Raw genomic sequence first — 18,642 nt, 5'->3', positions numbered from 1 at the left:
ATTTCTCCAGGAAACGAGCTGCGTAAAGTATATCCTGAAGTGCTTTATAGTCTGCGGCATGAGGGCGAGCAAGCCCTGCTTTTAATGAAGTAATTGTTATTTAATAGTTTTTATCAATGTCGGGGGAATTTGGGGCCTCACTTACACTACAAAGGCTGGGTGGAATGGCAACAACGGCACAGATTGATCGGCGATGGCAGCTTCCCAGAGCCACAGCACGCTGTGTGCCACGGAGTTCTGCTGCTTTCCCTCCCGTGCACAAAGGCTTTGGCCAGCACAGCTGTGGCACTGAAGGATGTGGGTTTTTTTGCACTCCTAATTGATGTATTCTTGCCAGCAACACTTTAAAAGTAGTCCGACCTTGGGTTGTTTTTTGACTACTATTATTTCTTTTTGCAGCCATTCTCACTATGGCAGACGGAGAGTTTGCCTTTGCTTGCTTGGCCAAACCTGTCCTTGGAGGAAGATCAGCCCTTTTCCTTCTAGGAGAGCTTGCAGGTTCTCAATCAACAGCTTGGTTTAGAGTGTTTGCATTTGAGATGGAAAGTAATATGGCTAAACGTTAGGATTTTCACTTAGTTTTGTTTGCCTTTCTGTTGCTAGTTCAGCAGCACTGGTAATATATATAGATAGGCTGACTAAGGAGAGTAGGAAAGGGTTAAGTAGTTTGTCCAGATCTCCATAGCCTGGAACACTTTTAGGTCTGTTCTCGTCTAGGTCCTTTCCCTGGATCCCATTACTTCTTTGCACTCCCCAGATTGGGCTGACAGAGCTGGAGCACTGGGCTGGCACATGGGTGCCCTTGCTGCTGCTGGAGCTGTGACAGCAGAGGTTTTGGTGCGGTGTTTTGGAGCAGAAAACATTTATTCTGCAGAATTCCTGGTAGCAACCTTTGTGTCAGTGTTTATACAGAAACTGGGACTGCTGCGCTAGCTTAATCAAAACAGAAATGAATCAGAAATGAAATCTCTTCGGATATGCGTTGCTGGTTTGAGGGTCAAATGATGCCAGAGGAGCTGGAAGTGGGATGGAAAGCATTTCTCCTTTATTGCTATTGGCCCCAAGACAGCAAACCTGACAGCCTCCCATGTTCTTATGATAGCTTATCCTGATCAGACACCTACGTGCTTTTTTTGTTCCTTTTGATAACCTGTCAGCAAGGAGAGCGCTGCTGGAGTTCTCTTGCATTTTCTTCCCCCACTCCAGAGAAGCCTGACTCCCCTTATCAGTGAATCATTCCTGCCTATGTGTAAGCCCCAGAAGTTGCTTTAAGCTGAGAAACTCTTGCAGGGAGGGAAGTGATTCAGAGAAGGCTGTTTAACCAAGGAAGCATGCAGCTATTCCCCTGGGCTGGGATAGGCAAAGCTTGGGTTCCTTCGTCTGCCCAGGCACTGCCTGGCTCAGTCATGGATTGCTGCACTGTGTGTTTGCAGGACTGCTTAATGGTGCAGAAAACACAACAATTATTTTAACCCGTGCTGAGCAGCGTAAGGGCAGATTGATTCTGTCCGAAGAGGGTCTCCGTTCTGCACAGAGGTGTGTGTGTCAGTGCCAAGCAAAGCATGCCTCGGCATCACTGAGGTGTATGCACTGCACTGTGCTGCTGGTCAGAGGTGCTGGCACAGAGTCATCATTTGTGCACCATTGGGATTGGATATTCTTCTTCGTTCTTCCATTATCTGATGGTTTTGTTTTTCATTAAGTCAAGCAAGAGCTGTATTCATAGTCTATGAGATGATTCAATGAATACGTGTGTATTATTTGATAGACTGGTAGAAGGGTCTGTCCTGAGTCTGCCAGCTCTGGTGGCATTATCACAGCATCCCAATGGTGTCACCCTGTATGGCTGCACACAGGTCAGGATGAGACTCCGTCTGCCTTTGAGCAGGGCTGACGGGAGCTGATAAAGGAGATATTACTGCACTGTGATGGGTACAACCAAAATCTGCCCTAGCTTTGTTTGGTGTGTCAGCACAGTCTGCTGGTTTGTTGTGTGTAATTAAAGAGCCCCATCAAATTGAAAACATTCCTGTAATTTAAGTCCCCATCGTCACAGTTTGTCCTGCTCAGTGCTTCTGCGTTTCATTAAATGGTTTAGTTGGGCCACTGGGAATGCAGACCTGGGTTTTGCTGGAGATTTTGGGATTTCAGGTATTCAGATGCATTTTGGTGCTGTGTATCAATGTAGTGCTGTCAAGCTGCTAAAAGGACCTGATCCAAAAGCATGTTTTGCTAGCTCAGCCTTGTTCCTTCTGCATAGGTGAACACTGCAGTGTGGTGCAGCCCACTGATGGGCAGTGCTTCAGTAATTCCCACCTGAAGCCACATTCCAGATCAGCGTTTCTTTGTGTTAAATGCTTTCCTTACAAGCTCCCCTGTTACCTCTGCTGCCCAAGAGTCAGAACAAAAGCCAACTCTGTTTATTACTGGACTTCAGAAAATCTGTCTTGCCTGCATATCATAGAACCCTAGAATGGCCTGGGTTGAAAAGGACCACAATGATCATCCAGTTCCAACCCCCTGCTATGTGCAGGGTCGCCAACCACCCGACCAGGCTGCCCAGAGCTGCATCCAGCCTGGCCTCGAATGCCTCCAGGGATGGGGCATCCACAGCCTCCTTGGGCATATGATTGTTAGTAGTGTTCTTGTAGCTTTTACGTGCTCCATTGGATGTGCTATGTTTGGCCTTGTCCAACTGAGTCCAGTCTGAAACAAATTACTTTCTTCGTTTTGTTGTGCAGTGTCAAAGAAGCACGGCAAGCTCATCACCTTCCTTCGTTCCTTCATGAAGTCCCGACCAACCAAACAGAAACTGAAACAGCGGGGGATCCTCAAGGAAAGGGTGTTTGGCTGTGACCTGGGAGAGCATCTGCTCAACTCCGGCCAGGATGGTAAGGAGCAGCTCAATGCTGAGTTCTTCCTCTGCTGGGAACGTAAAGATGAAAGAGGGATCATATCTAGCAAGGGGCAGGTTGGTACCAGTGGAGAAGTCTGTCATGGGAATTGATGGCTGAAAGATTAACTGAGGCTAATGCTAATTAGAGGCGAACGTGATGGTTCGGCGTGGGAGCACTGGAGATGAGTTCTCCATCTCTTGAAGTCTTTGAATAAATACTAAATGTTTTTTTTTGGCAGGGAAATAAACATGACTGTGTGTGTGAGAGGATTCATTGTTATGGTGAGAGGAGAATAGATGCAGAGAGTAGAAGTGAGATGGTAGGACAACAGCTGAGAGGTCTGATGCTTTGTTACGTGAACACTGAGGCAGTGGGCTTGGATGGTGCAGCTGGAAGTTGCATTGCATGTCTGTGCACCCAGGAGGAACGTGCAAAGAGGAGGTGCTTTACCTCCTGCAGAGTGTTGTCTTTCTGTGAGCACAGCAAAGTAGCACTCTCATTCTGCATCTCTGTCAGAAGGAGAATACATTGGCATGAGATGTCCAGGAGGGAAGTGATACAGCAGTGACATTATTGGTGGAACAGGAGCCCAGGTGACAGCATCCCGCAGAGCTCCATAGGTGTGCTCTGCGTTCAGCTCCCTGATTGGCAAAGCTTTATCTCAGATCCCCTGAGTTTTTGAGTTTGGTCTTCACTGAGGCAGAAAATGCATCTCAGGTTGGCGTGACAGAACTTGTGTCTGCAGAACTGCAGGACATGATGCCTCTGCTTACCGGAGTCTGTCCCGAGGGGAGGGTGGCTGGCTGTGATAGGATGTGTGGAGCAAGCAGGCCCTTGTTGCCTTTTTGTTTTTGATGAGGATGCAATTTGTCAATTTTGTAATTGTTGTGTAGGCACCTGAGAAATAACCCTATAAACAGGTAGAGGGAGGGAGGTAAGGATGTTAGCAGCAAAAACAGCAGTAGGGATGAGTACTGCGCCTTGAAATCTCCCTTTATGACTGGTGACTCATGCTGGGGATTGCAGTGATTATGGGCTGGCAGCTGTAACATCCTGGTTTTGGGGTTCAGTTGTATGTGTGTTTTTTTTAAATCCAGGTTGTAGTGTGTTTACACTTTGGGCCATTTTGTGTTAGTATTACATGGGCACGTTGTTTGCAGTGAAAGCAGCACAGCCTGCCCTTCTTGTTCCACGTGTGAGTATTGACTGATGGGCTGATGCCTGTAGGAGTAAAACCAGTTATGATATGAAGGATTTTTGACTTCTCTGTTGGGTTTAAATCTACCCAAGGCCATGGTGATGCATCCCTCAAACATGGCTGGCTTATGCAGTACATACCCAATGGCCATCACAGCCTGCCTTGGGAGCGCCATCTCCGTTTTATTTTAGTGCATTACTCATTTGTTGGCTCTTCTGGGCTTTTTCTTGCCTGCCAGCGAGGCACCACTTGAAAGCAGACCGTGCTCAGCACGGAGCAGCTCATTCTGCATCATCCCGAGGGACACTCCCAGTGGCTTCTGTGCCCCTGGTGTCTGCACTGCTGCTTTGTTGTGCAGAGCTGCAAGGTGCAACAAATCCAGCACAGTCCCCAGTGGGTGAAGGCTCTGTGCCCTCTGTGGGTAGGCAGCCTTCTTTTCCTCTGATTTTTTCTCTCAAAGGAAACCAAACAGAACTGAAGTGTGGCCCGACCCCAATTAGACAGATCTGTGCTGGAGGAGGATGTGTTTGTTTAGTGTGGGAGCTGCTTAAATGCTGCATTGCAGCATCCGTACCGCGTCCTCAGTTGTGCCTCAGAACGTTGGGGAACGTTTGCTGTCCCTGCTCTGCAGCTGCACGCAATGCTGTGGTCGGTGTGCACTCTGTGGGCCGTGCAAGGGCTGCTGTTGGAGCTCTGCAGGCCCTGATGGCAGCTGGTTGGGCACTGCACTGAGATACAGTGAGCTCCTGGACCAAAGCTGAGGGATTGCTGTGCAGGGAGCTCAGTGTTCAGGTGTGTGTGGGGTAACAGGCTGGAATCGCTTGGACCACGGAGGCTGAGGTGTATATCCTGGCAGCTCTTTGCCTACACTGAAAAGCTCCTGTTGCCCAACACGGGATGGAAGTGCTGTTTTTCTCTGGGTGGTTGTAGTTGGGTGCAGGCTAACCCTGATGTGCCCTGAGTGTGCTACTGGGTGTTCTCATGACAGAATCCATCCAACAAAGTCAGCTCTATTCACAGTGGATTTTGTAGGCTAAGAGCAAATGATATGTTTTGTGCCTCCTCGTGTATGTGTTGCATTGGTACAGCTTTGTGCATTTGCTGCATTGATAATTTATCAGCTTCCTTAACTGGACAAGGTGGGGGTAGAAATGGCACAGTTTATGATTTATAGGTTTCCCATCAGAGGAGCTGTAATCTCCTCTTTGTGCTTTAGGTGCAGGAGGAGGTGTTGCTTTTCATGCTGAAAAAGACAATGCCAACAGAAGACAAAGCTTATTAACACTCCCGATTCTTGGTCTCTGTTCTTCCTATTATCCCCAATCTCCCACATTTATTATCAATTACTTATGACAAGTTGGGCAGCATTGAAAAAAAAATCAAGCTGAGCCCTTTCCAAACCCTGTGAGATCAAATTAGAGCATACACGATCCTGTTACGTATTGGGCACCAGCAACAACTGCTTACTAGGGAGGGGTTTGTTCTCTTCTGGTAGCTATTATGCTCTTCAGATAAGCTTCTTAACAGCACCTAACCGCATCCTAACTTCCCATTGGTGCCACAGGTAAGATAATGCATGGTTATTTATTTGGTGAAATTCATAATGCCCTCAGGTAGCTGTGGGAAGAGAGCCATAAATAAAACAGTAGGTAAGGGCAGGATTGCTCTCAAGGTTACAGCTCACAAACCAGTGGGTGCACCGTGTGCTTCCCAATGAACCTGCCTTGTAATGCAGACATTGATGAAACTCTGCTCCTCCTTTAATAGTACCTGTATGGTACAGTCCTGTTGAGAAGACTGAGAGTGAAGGAGAAGATCCTCCATGAAATACTTTGTTCAGTTCAAGAGAAATGGTAGCAGGTCTGCCAGGGCCTGAATGGGCTCAGAGAATGACACTCACAGATGGTGAGGATGTGATTCTCCGTCTGTAAACGTTTCTCAGTACTTGAATCTTTGGAAGCTTATTATGTCCTTCATGTCACAGAGTTACAGTACACTTCTTATCCTCCCCAAGTGATTCATGTTGTTCTTGAGGAGCCAATGGTAAAGGGGAGATCTGAGACACACCGGGATTTGAGCTGTGTGTCAGAGCCCAAACCTGTATGTGATGGACCTCTACCATTCCCTATTTACATAACATTTTGCAGTGAAGAAATACCATCCAACCTCAGCACTTTTTTGTGCATCTGAGCCCCTGTTGGCCTCAGCTCTGCAGGCAGCGTAGGCTGGGAAATAAATGGCTCTGTAGATGAACTCTGGGGCAGCACTTGTTCCTTAATTGGGTTTGCATAGTTTCACAGATCCAAACATGTCAGACGTTTCCAAAAGGTGCCTACATCACCTGAGCACTTGTGTAAAGCATGCAGAGCTGCTGTGCTTTGTGTGCCCAGACACCCCCAGAAGGATGGGCCCTGCAGCAGCGGCTGTCCCACTGTGCACGAGTAGAGAATATTCCACTTTGTGCAGATGCATTCACTGCTGCACGAACTCGTGGAGCACCAGTTGATACTTCTGAAGGCCAATAGCTCTGAGCTATTTGGGGCAGTTTTCCAACCATAACACGCACTGTTATTGCTTCACCATCTGCCCTCTCAATTGCTGGAACTCGAGATTACTGGGTAGGGGGTTAGCATTACAAAGAGGTACGTGGGGTTCCCACAGAGAATTACTTGTTTTTGGGGAAGTAGTTGCAAAAAGGGCGAACTGAGAAGGCAATACAAGCTCTGGCAGTTAAGAAAAGAGCCAATTTCTCAGTCGCCTCCCTTTCACCATGCCTGCAGCTGTGAGGAGAGGCATTCTTTATGCCTGAGTGACCCAGGGGACAGCAGGGAGTTGAAAATTAATTTGCATTTGGAAACTGCTGCAGCTGCAGGGAGAACAAACAGGAGGAAGAAAATGTTTCCCTCCAGGCAGGAATTGCTGGGCTCTCACCCCTCACTCTGCTCCTGCTGAGGTGGGTGCTTTGCCCCTCTTAACTTGATAGATCTAAATGGAAGGCACTAACATGCAGTCTGTGTAGGAATATATCTGTAGTATATTTGTTCCTTTTAATGGATATGCATGCAAACGACTGCAGAGAGTTAAGTGGATGCCACCTGGGAGATGGATGTACCACACAACAACGCCTATCTTGGATGTAAAAACAGCTGGAGTAAGCATGGTAGCTCAAAGCAGGAATTCCCTAGCACAGATATACCTGTGATGCTGAGCATGTTGCGATGTCTGCCTGCCTGCCCAGCGTGATGCAGCACGGTGAGATTCATATTTCTCAGGCTTAGACTTTGCCCTTTTGGGTTTTTTTTTTTGCACAGTTCCTGGACAAACTGCCATAACCAAGCAGTCCCATCTTACACGGCAGAGGGCAGTGCCAGAGGCTGACTCTGCAGTGGGCACTGCATGGTAACCAATCTGTGCTTTATGGCCCCTCGTCATTATCACAGGGATGCAGAGCACGAGTCACACCTTCAAATAAAAGCGTTGCACGTTTCCAGGAAATAGTGCAGCTTGTGGGAGCTGCCTTGGACTTTACTCAGCACCTCAGCAGTGTGAATTCTTACAGTGCGGGTTGCTGCTGGAAAATGAGGAAGGGAGCATCTCGAAGTCACTGTTTGTTTGGTTTTGTTCTTCTCTCTTAATCCTGGTGAGTCAAACTTAAGGAAACAGATGCAGAATGAGCCAAAGGTCCCAAGAAGAGAATATGTCAAAGTTAGCTTTTCTGTGACCACGTGGGGGGTGGTGTTGGCTGTGTGGTTGTAAACGTGTGTGCAGGTGATGCCCTGGGTGGAAATACTTGGATATTTCTTTGAAGAATTGAGCTAAAAATAAAAGAATGATTGGGGTGAGAGCAACACTATTTCTTGACTACATTCATTGGTATATTCTTAAACAACCTGGTGTTTGTGCAGTAAGGGAGATGGATGTGTTTGGCTTTACTTTTGCCTATGTGGTTGGGTGGTACTCAGGGCTGTTCATTTGCTGTGCCTGGTGGGTCACAGGTTTTGCTTTCTGCGTTGCTTTGCTGTGTGTGGAATTCAGCTGAGCAGCTGCATTTCAACACGCTGTGGTCCATTAACCAGCCAAAGGCCTGGCTTATGTGGCAGCACACCTTATTGCTGTAATAGTGTGGAAACAATGCTGTGAGAGGGGAGCTTGATGGGAGGCCTCATTCCCCAGGCTGAACAAATAGTTCTAATTCCAGTAATGCACTGGAAAAATAAAAATATAAAGAAGCCTCCCAGAACCCAGGGAGGGAACATTACAAATGATTAAAAAGGGAAGAAAAACAACAAGAAGATGGTAGGAGAGGAAATGTGTCTGATTTCAAGATGAATCAAGTTGCTCTTCAGAATGAAAGCCATAAAACTTCTGCCTCCTCTTAATGGGGAAGAATTAACCAGTTAATGAGCCCTAGGAGATGCAGTAAACCTTTCATATCAGCGGAGAGATGCTCAGGAACAAGTTGAAGCAATTCCTCCAGCTGCTGCAGGGATGCGGTCTGGCAGGGCCTTGGCTGGGGCAGCCGTTCCCATTGCTTCTCTGCAGTGCCCGTGGTTGGACGGGTGGGGGATGGAGGAGAGGTGGTGGGTTTTGGAGCAGGATGTGTGGTGGTGCTCAGAGCCTCCCCAAGGGGAGGTGTTCAGATGCAGCAGCTGGCGCTGCTTTGGCACAGTTGGTTTGGATCAGTTGGTGACTCCACTGCAGGGAGGGGGGCTGCAGCCGGCGGGTGGAGATTCGCCTTGCTCAGAGAAGGAATGAGACCAACAGTGGGTGTTGGTGCACTGCTGGTATCTGCGTGGGGATTTGGATGTGCAAAGGGCTGTGTGCATGGTCAGTAAGCACGGGCAGCAGTTCTGTGCCCCCACAGCAGGGACAGGTAGGCGTAGGTGCCTGCAGAAGGCACGATATGGGTGGTGGTTGTGGCAGAGCTCATTTTCGCCCAGTGAAGCTGTGGCCTGTGCTATGTTTCTGATGCTTTGTTCTGATGGTAATAGATGATTCCTTCCATCCACACACACATGTATGTAAGTGTGGATCTAGCTAAAGGGCTTAGAATTAAAGGGGAGAGGGCGATTAAACACACTTGTCAGGTGTCATCTTTGTTCAGAAATTAGAAAAATCGAATCGCCATTCCAGCAAAGGGCCTTCAACTATAATTAAGGCCCTACTTGTAATTCAGTCACTTCTTCAACCATGCAAAATTCCCCCCAAAATATCTGTGGTGCTGGCATGATATATTTAGCTTAAAGAACAGATCGTCCTGGCAACCAGATTAGGAAATGCGTGGAAGAAGCCTGCTGGATGTTTTCAGTGTGCATTAATTCTGACTGTGCCCGTCCCTTCCATGATGGGTGCTGTATGCGGAGTGCTGTATGCAGAGTGCTGTTGTTCCTGCAGCCCCCTCCTCCCCTCCGTGCTCCCCTGACCCGATTCACAGCATCACAACGGGTCGCTGCTCAGATGAGCGGGGACATAAATACCACTCTCACCATGCTGTGTGTTTACACAGCTAGATCAAGCCCAGGAGGAGGGGCAGAGAAACAGGGGGTCTGCGTGGGCTGCCCCCGTGCTGTGTGGTGTCAGCCTCCCTGGTGGGAAGCAGCCAGGCAGGGAATGTGCCATTTATTTGCTCGGTTATTTCTTCCAGTGGGTGCTGCTGATTTTGTGGGACATCCCACGTTGTCTTCCTTTGTCTCTGTGAAACCAAACTGAGCGCTGATGTTGTGTGTCTTACAGTCCCCTGTGCTCTCCTTCCTCACCCTGTATCAGTATCAGCCCCATGCCCACCTCAGGGGAAGGTGCTGTGCTCATCTCCCATCTTTCTGCATCCATTTATACCTGGGTCACACTTACCCAATGCTGCAGTGCAACGTGAAACATATTGTCGCCTTCTTTGGCAGTTGCTGGAATATGGTGCACCTCCCACCCTATCCACTTTACACATTAGAACTTTCTTCTTCAAGAGGTGTGAGATTTTTTTTTTTTTTTAATAAAGATTGTGTCCTCTAAAAATGTTTCTTGAAACTGTATTCTGGTGTAGGGCCATCTGTTCTGCCTGCCCTTCTCTCAGACGTTCAGCTGATGGCACTGCAGACAACTGACACACGGTCTCCAAGATGGGGAACACACGTTCTGCCTGGCTGGGCCTGCATGGGTTCATTCTGTCACCTGCCCATAACCCAGGGTGCTTCTGCTGACCACCATGGAACCACTTACAGCAACTCTTCTCTTGCCGTGTGTCTGCTGTTTGCTGCAAGCCCAGAGAGGAGCAGTGATACACAGAGCATCTCCGTTCAGCAGCACTTAGGAGAACTGAGTGGCAGATGGCGTTTGCTGCTTGATAGAGGGGGGATTTGCCACGTGACCTGTTGAGGATCAGACTTAGCATCTGATGTAAGAATAAATCTCGCTCATCATAGGAGCTGTGGCACGAAGGTGGTTTGTGGAGGAATCCACACGGAGGTGGGCTTCGCCCTGCAGGTTTGCTGACGTTCACAGGAGCTCAGTCCTAATTTTCCTCTGTGCTTAGAGAAGTTTTATCTCCCTATGATAGATAAAATGACGTGCTGCTCCTCAAACCCACATGGATGGACAGATAGCTCAGGCAGCTGAGCATGGGACTGAAGTCAACTGGAAAGAATCAGTAGGTGAAGTGGCTTAAATATTAACTTGACACCTAATTATATCTCCTGGGCTTATTTTTTCCATTCTGTCGTACGACGGTCTGACTGCTGTTGCTGTGAGTGTGGTTTGTTGTGTACTCTGGGGAGGAAATTACCAGTTGTAAACACTGCACTTTCCCTGGTGCAGAAAGCAGCATCCACTCAACATTTGTACTTGCTGAAACCAAGCTGTGTAAGTCAATCCCATGTTGGTCTGAAAACAAAGGGAGCCTTTTGGCCAAAGAGAGCATATTGAATCAGTTTCATAGCTCTTCTGGACATGAGATTTAACACCGTCTTTCTCGTGGGCGCTGTGATGGGACTTGCAGTGTCTCTGGCTTCACCACAGTGACTTTCTCCAGGCTGATACACAGGTCCTGGCACTTCTTTAAAGCAAAGAACTCACCTCTGTCCAGTATCCTCACCAGCAGCGACATCTCTGACAGCTTTCTCCTTTAAGGAAGAACCGAGCAGTAGCCCAGCTGGGCTTAGTGGATGGGATGTGACAAGAGCACAGCCTGAACCACACTAGAATAACAAGCTCAACTAACCACTGGCACTTGTTCTTTAGTCCCCCAGGTCCTCAAGAGCTGCACGGAATTCATTGAGAAGCATGGCATTGTGGATGGGATCTACCGCCTGTCCGGCGTTGCGTCCAACATCCAGAAGCTACGGTAAGAGTGACACAGCTGTCAGAGTGTGGGGTGGGACACGTGCCTGTTTTGGGCTTCAAAGGCCTGTGCTATGGGGCAGCTCTATGCAGCAGTGTGCACTCAGCAGTGCTGTGCCAGGCTTGGTGCTGTTCTATAGGAACATGGGGTGCTCAGACTCGCTGGTGCAGGAAGCTCTCCTTCAGGACAGAGCACTGGAAGGCTCCGGGACTGCGGTGTCACTGCTGTCAGATTTCATTCCAGTTTCCTCTTGTTCCCGGAGCCCTTTTGAGCAGCTGATGTTTCTCCTTGCTGCTTTGGGCTCCTGGCATGTTAGCAATTAATTAGTGACGTGTGATGGAGCACTTGCATAATCCTTGGTGGGCGGCATTGCTGTGCGGGGGATGGCGAAGTGCTCCTCATCCCCACCTCAGAGCTGCTCATGTCACCATTTCTGTCCTTTTATCCCTTTGTGAAGCTCTGGATGTTTCCTCTCCTTTCTTGCCGTGCTTTCTTTTGTTATGAAGGGACTTAGAGAACTGTGGGATGTGACCAATTCCAGGCCTACAGTGGCAGCAAAGGGGTATTTTCCCTATGGAGGATATCCTTTTTGTACCAGCTATTCCCAAGTTAAATGGACACCTTTGAGCTGGCACAGTTACTGTACAAACCCTTGTATGGATGGGCTTATTCTGGTTCAGCTTAATCCTGTTCTTTTATCACAGCGAGTTCAATAACAATCTGCTTGTGAGGCTTTGCTATGCAGGCTCCAAGGACCCTGCCTGCATCTGTTGTGCACAACAGCCTGCTGTATAAAATGGTTGTCCTTGCCTCAGTTCCAACCCTTTAATTCCCCATTCCAACTTGAGCTGGTCCATCCTTTCTGTCACCACTTAAGCCCATTTTTTCCCTTTGCTTAGCCACGACCATTTTGTGTTTAGAGGTACTCCAAAGGTGCTTTAAAAATGTTTTTTATGAAACATTAACTGGATAATTCCCTGGTCTAATAAAGCGAATGAGATGATAGCATTCTTGTCAATTTTCTGAGATAAAAGGAGTGGAATACATGGCATAACTTGTAGACACTGTCCCCGTTATTCATCTATATCACCACTGCTTTTTGTAAGCAAAATGTGCCTTGATGTGTGTGATAAGCACAGCAGTGTCAGGTTGGCATGTTTCTCTCTGCATTCTGGTTCTGGCTTTTTTGGAGATGCTGCAAAGCTCTCCTGCTAACAAAATCTTCCTTCAGGGAAGGCTGAATGTAAGGCTTCCCTTTCCTCACTCCGTGTTCTGCTTCTGCAGGGGTACTTCTCTAACATGGCATGCGATTTCTTCCTTGGCAAATAGTCAGGGGTAGCAGGAGGGCAGGATGAGGCCAGGCGCCCCCCAGGGCTCAGTTATTTGTAGGGGTGGGCTGGTGCCTTCCTTCGCTCTTGGTTTCGAGTTCTGTCTTCTGTGGAGCCAAGTGTAGGAAACAAGTTTGTCTTCCAAATGTGAGTAGGTGATGAGTCAGAACATGCCTGTGGGAGCTGCATATACTGAACAGAGGACTGTGGTTGCAGGGAATCCATCAGTTGGGGAAAACAGAAACCTTTCCTTCCTTCTGTGCCGTGCCGTGCTGTCTTTGGGACAAGAACCTGGAGCAGACTGTTCTTCTTCTTGTCTGAGGAAGCAGACCTCTCTTCTCCTCCTCATCTACCCTTTCATGTCCCGGTGTAGGGAGCAGCGCCTTCCCCATCTTGTAGGGGATGCACACCTGACACTGCAATTACAAGTACTCCTGGTGCCTTGGGCACGGTACAGACTGGATCTTTCCTGCAGCACAGAGGCAGTGTCTGAGCCTAAGGCAGGTTGTACCTTCTGTGTTGCACATTGCTTGGCCTGGACTGGGAGGCCAAGATGGGCTCCTGACTTTGCTGCAGTTGGAGTGTAGACAAGCTGACTCCCCATGTCAGTGTTAAGCACTTTGGTTTACGGCTTAAAGAGGATTGCAGGGAAACCAAGCTCTGCCTGCGGCAGCCCTGTTCTTACAGCTCCCTGTGCCTGACTCACCCTGCTGGCCCCTGCAGAACTGGCCTGCTAATTCAAAACCTCCATCTCCATGCACGTACCCTAGCAGCTAGCCAGCTCCTGGCCTTCCAAGCCCAGCTTTTCTTTCATAGATGCCGGTGATTTTGGTTTTTTTTTTCTCACTCTGAAAACCAAGGGAATGCTCAGGGATTGCCTTCATGTGGTTCCAGGTGCTCTTCACCCCATAGCAGAAGTGTGCTCAGCTCACCAGCGTGGACCCAAGGAGTTTCTGCATGCTAAAGTTTCCATGTACAGCAGCTGCCAGTGGCACTTTTGCTCAGCACTGCTTTCTTATTTCAGTTTCCAGGCCTTTGAAATGCAAAGGGAAGCACTTTTCCTTCTGACCTGCGGGGACTTTTCCTCCAGGCAGCTCATGCTCCTGGAAAACATGCTCTGGGGGCTCTGCAAGTGCTTGTAAACCGGGCAGTCAGTTGTAAAGCTAACTGAGAATGCCTTATCATAAAGAAAAGGTCCATTTTGGAAACATCCAGTCTAGAATGGGTCGTGTGGTGTTGGTGACTAAGTATGTATTTTTTCCTGGACATCAGGAACCTCTTGCTTTTCTTGGCTCTAATTTATATTGTTTTCTATTTTTTTTTCCCTCCTTTTCAAATCCCTCTGCCCATTTTTGTGTCCTCTGCAGCCATGAGTTTGACTCTGAGCAGATTCCTGACCTAACCAAGGACAATTACATCCATGACATTCACAGCGTGAGCTCCCTCTGCAAAATGTACTTCAGGGAGCTCCCGAACCCTCTGCTGACCTACCAGCTCTATGAGAAGTTCTCAGTAAGTACAAGGCTGGGCCTCGTGGCGTGACCTGTCACATACACATACATCTGCTCCCTTTTTTTTTTTGGTCTTAATTCAGTTTAAGTTTGGGTTATTATAGAGATCCAAAGGGTGTATGTGTGAAGCAAGCAGCTCGTGCTTCCCACACAGCAGATGCCCACCTGCTGTTAGCATCCTGCCACTCCAACAACGGGAGATGGGTGCAGTGGTACCCCAGGTTTGAGGTCCTTATTCTGTTGCCCCATCAGGTTTACTCATGTGTCATTGCCATGTCCTGCATCACATTGATGCCACTTCTGGAGAATTCCTGGTTTTTTTTCCTATGTCCCAACTGTTTATAGAACAGGAATGGTACTTGGAGATGGATGCCCACTGCAAGGAGCTGAGCTGCACAGTCAGGCTGTAAACCAGCCCAGTGCTTGGATTCCTTGGCCTTTATCACATCAGCTGCATACATCACTGTGTTCCCAAGATGCCTCTTGGAAGGCAGAGAGGCTCAAAAAAATCTGCCTCAATGCTAACAAGCAGTGCACTGTCCCCATAGTTCCAGAGCCCGCAGCAGGTATTTGTGTCTAAATCCCTTTCTGCATTATTCCAGGATGCTGTTTCTGCTGCTACAGATGAGGAGCGGTTGGTCAGAATCCACGATGTCATCCAGCAGCTGCCCCCCCCTCACTACAGGTCAGTGCTGCCCTCGCTCTGTAGCTCTGCACTGCTGCATTTCAGAGCAGCAAATGATGCCATTCCAGGTTTTGTCTCATGCTGGCTGCATTATGCCTGTGCACATTAAAGGGGGTTATGGCGATAGTTGATTTTACTTAGATAGTTGAGTTTACTTAGATAATTACCTACCCACTATTATATACTTTGCATAGTCTTATTTTACTGCCTCTGGAAGTCCATATAGGAGGGACATCCATGCTGAGGAGGTCAGAAGTGGCTGATGCCATTGGGGAAGGCCCATGTTTGGGTCAGTCCCTTGGCATGGGGATGCTTAATATTTAATGCCAATAGCAATAATAATAATTAGCAAATGCTAAAACTGACTTAATAACTATTGATAGTGTTTATTATTTCAATGGCAAGGAGCTCATTAGAGTAGCATGTAGTAATTAGTATTCATAATATCAATATATGCTAAATGATATTTGTGACTATTTGTGGTGTATGATAATTTAGCTCTTATCATTGCAATGTATATTAATAGGCAATTAGCCAGTATTAATAACTTCTGCACTGTACAATAAATGTCCTCATACTATAAAGCATGATGATTAGTATTAATAATATTGCAGTTTGTCTTGACCAGTCATAATGTATTGATTGGTATAAATAATATATATGTTAATCTCAAAATATTAATAACTAACTAAATATAATGTATAACTAACTAGTGATCATATTTAGTGTTAACTAAATATAATGTCTGGTGATTGGTATTAATAATTGATTTACCATAAGACATATTAACCTATCATACTGAACCTATCATAATGCATGGTCATCCATAGCGGCCAATCATAATGTGATTGTATATGTTAGAATTTATGCCTGCAGGTATTCAAATATTAATGAGTAGTGTATGGTAGTTAGCTTGAATTATTAATAACTAATTAAATATCATTGAGTGATTTATGTACTGTATGGGATTCAATACCAACTAAATGTGAGCTATGGTAACTAAGGAGCATGCAGACAGGTGCTGAGCTGTGCTGGTTGCAGTGGGCACTATGTGGGATGCAGTGAGATGGAGCTGTGCATGCTGGAAGGGATGGAGTCCCTCTGCCCAGTTTTGCAGTAGCAGTGGATAATAATGTAAAAAGCAGCTTTATTTTCATATGGACACAGGGCTGTGAAGTTTAACCTGGAATCTGATGGGTCTCTTGTAGATCTGTAAGAAAGCTGTAGGCAGTCATTGCCTAAGTCTTATTCAGATACACTTTGCTGGTATCCTGAGCTGTTTGAAGCTCAGGATCCCCTGACCAGGTTAACATTCAGTGTTTTTTCCTGTAACTCCTGTGGCTCTGGGCAGCCTGGTCTGGTGGTTGGTGACCCTGCACATAGCAGGGGGTTGAAACTCGATGATCATTGTGGTCCTTTTCAACCCAGGCCATTCTATGATTCTATGAACCCTTAATGAACACTGCAGGATGATCAGAATGCTACCAAATGCTTTATAAGTTGTATTTTAGTGTCACAGGGTGGTGATAATGCAGCAACATGATGAAGTTCCAGGGTGCTCTGCTGGTGGCATTTGGCTGATCCCCTCACCTCCTTGTCTGCTGCATCCAGTCCTGTGGCAGAAAGCAGCTTTCTCCTCTGCCTTGGATGACTCAGAAGAGACCCCTCCCCCCCACCCTTGTGTAGTTGTTATGATAAGGACAACCCCACCATTCTTCTTAGGGCACCACATAGCTCAACTTCTGTATTGATTGGTCACAGAGAGAAAACACACAACAATGAACTGAGGTTTGTTTGTCAGTTGCAGCATGGCACCTCCATTGGTGCTGAACATCTGTGCTTCTCTTGTTTTCCAGGACACTGGAATACCTAATGAGACACTTAGCTCGTTTGGCTGATTACTGCACCATCACAAACATGCATGCGAAGAACTTAGCGATTGTTTGGGCTCCAAACCTTTTAAGGTAAACTTGGTTTTTTTTCCCATTTCAAGGCTTACATCTGTTCTATTGGAAAAGAAAACCACAACAATCTTACCTTTTTCTCCATCAGACGTGCTCCTCTCCTGTCACATTTTAGTAAGTTACTCAGAGCAGGGGAAGAGCCTGGACTGTTCTCCCCCTACCCCACCAGCACCACTTCCAGGTGATAATTCCCACTCAGTTAGATGGGACTGATGTGCCCTTGATCATCCAGGGAAATTTGGTCAGTGGCATTGCTGATTGCCCACTGCAGAAGTATCCAGGGTCTGAGCTGACAGCATTTGGCTGCAAAAATTCAGGCTTAGGGAAATGATCTCGGAGAAATGACTCCTACAGTTTGTTTTCAATGTGCCTAACGGGGTAGTCTAAAATTAATGGTGTAATTTTAAAATCTGTGCTTTAAAAGAAAGAAAGAAAATCACCCCTGGCCTCCATTGCATTGATTTCTGCACTGCTTTGTTACCAGCCTGAGAAGTCTGAGTCATAGCTCCCCCCTGTGAGCAGTTAATGAGGGAGAGCTATTTTCTCCTCTCTGGCAATTCACTCACAAGCACTCTTAAAAGATCTCATTTGAGTTTGCTGTTGTGAATACTGGGGTTCTCGCTGAGCAGGACCAGTTGGAGACATTTCCTGCTAGAGGGAAAGCCGTGTAGCAGCCCGTGCTGGGCTTTGTGCAGTGCCACTGCATTAAACTGCTGCCACACATTGTCTCTGGAAGGAAGTTAAGGGTGAGCTCCTGCTTTGTGTATGCAATACATTTACCTCCATCTGGACCTGCCCCACCCGTCTTTTCCTTTTTGACCGCATGTTTCTCTTGCCTGTTTTAGCCTAAAGCCAAAATCTGGGTATGCCTTAGTTTCAGCTGGGATGGAATTGTTTTCTTTGCAGTGCCTGGTATGGTGCCATGTTACAGTTCTAGGAGAAAACAGTGCTGATAACACACTGATATTCATAGCTGCTGCTGTGCAGTGTTGTGCAGAGCTAAGGGCATTCACAGCAAAGAGCCCAAGGAGCGGGGGGGGGGGGGCAGGATGAGGACAGCTGACTGAAACTGACCAGAGGAATATTCCATCCCATATGGCATCAAGTGGAAGGAGTTTTCAAGGGGTTGGGAATTCATCTCTTCCACTGCTCAGGGGCTGGCTGGGCATCGGTGGGGGTGGTGAGCAATGCATAGGTATAACTATTATCCTTTTCCTTTTCTCTATCTTAGTAAATATTTTATCTCAACCACCAGTTCTACTTGTTTTTTTTCCCGATTCTCTCCCCTGTCCCATTGGGAAGGGGGGAGGTGAGCAAACAACTGTGTGGTGCTGAGCCACCTGCCAGGTTAACCACAACAGGGTATAAATCACTGCAGTCAGTGTGATATTTCTATAATGCTTGGATGAGATTTAATCTCTTGTCTGTCCCTAATGTTCTGTCTGCCTGTGCAGTGAGGCACAACAGTTAACATGAGCCAAAGCCTTACCCAAGGGGTGCACACCTTCCCACTCTTCTGGCTGGTTGCAGTGGTGCTTAATGTACCTTTTCTTCAGATCAAAGCAGATTGAGTCTGCCTGCTTCAGTGGAACAGCTGCCTTCATGGAGGTGCGGATCCAGTCAGTCGTTGTGGAGTTCATCTTGAACCACACAGACGTCCTCTTCAGCTCCAAATTCAGCTCAGTCATACGGGATGGAGCAGGTGAGAGTCTTCCTCCATTAGCTGTAC

General features: G+C 47.3%; 2 protein-coding genes across 8 annotated transcripts in view; one reads left to right on the top strand and one right to left on the bottom strand.

The window, feature by feature from the left end:
• KCNJ5 (Potassium inwardly rectifying channel subfamily J member 5) overlaps positions 1-18,642 on the bottom strand; it is a 127,097-nt gene that overhangs the window by 12,636 nt on the left and 95,819 nt on the right. For 2 of the 3 annotated variants that reach the window (XR_006932095.1, XM_015298110.4), the window contains exon 5: positions 1-18,642. This exon is cut by the window's left edge. The gene's annotated coding sequence lies outside the window, so the exon portion shown is untranslated. The other variant, XR_006932096.1, reaches the window with a different exon arrangement.
• ARHGAP33 (Rho GTPase activating protein 33) overlaps positions 1-18,642 on the top strand; it is a 171,580-nt gene that overhangs the window by 139,189 nt on the left and 13,749 nt on the right. For all 5 annotated transcript variants that reach the window (XM_025143331.3, XM_004947963.5, XM_025143330.3 and 2 more), the window contains 6 exons: positions 2,742-2,891; positions 11,326-11,428; positions 14,121-14,265; positions 14,867-14,949; positions 16,806-16,913; positions 18,470-18,615. In XM_025143331.3, coding sequence (XP_024999099.2) covers positions 2,742-2,891; positions 11,326-11,428; positions 14,121-14,265; positions 14,867-14,949; positions 16,806-16,913; positions 18,470-18,615 — 735 coding nt within the window. The remainder of the gene's footprint in view (positions 1-2,741; positions 2,892-11,325; positions 11,429-14,120; positions 14,266-14,866; positions 14,950-16,805; positions 16,914-18,469; positions 18,616-18,642) is intronic.

Source organism: Gallus gallus, chromosome 24, assembly GCF_016699485.2.
Source record: "Gallus gallus isolate bGalGal1 chromosome 24, bGalGal1.mat.broiler.GRCg7b, whole genome shotgun sequence".
NCBI lineage: Eukaryota > Metazoa > Chordata > Aves > Galliformes > Phasianidae > Gallus > Gallus gallus.
The sequence above is the reverse complement of the archived record's forward strand: the minus strand, read 5'-3'. Positions and strand labels throughout refer to the sequence as shown.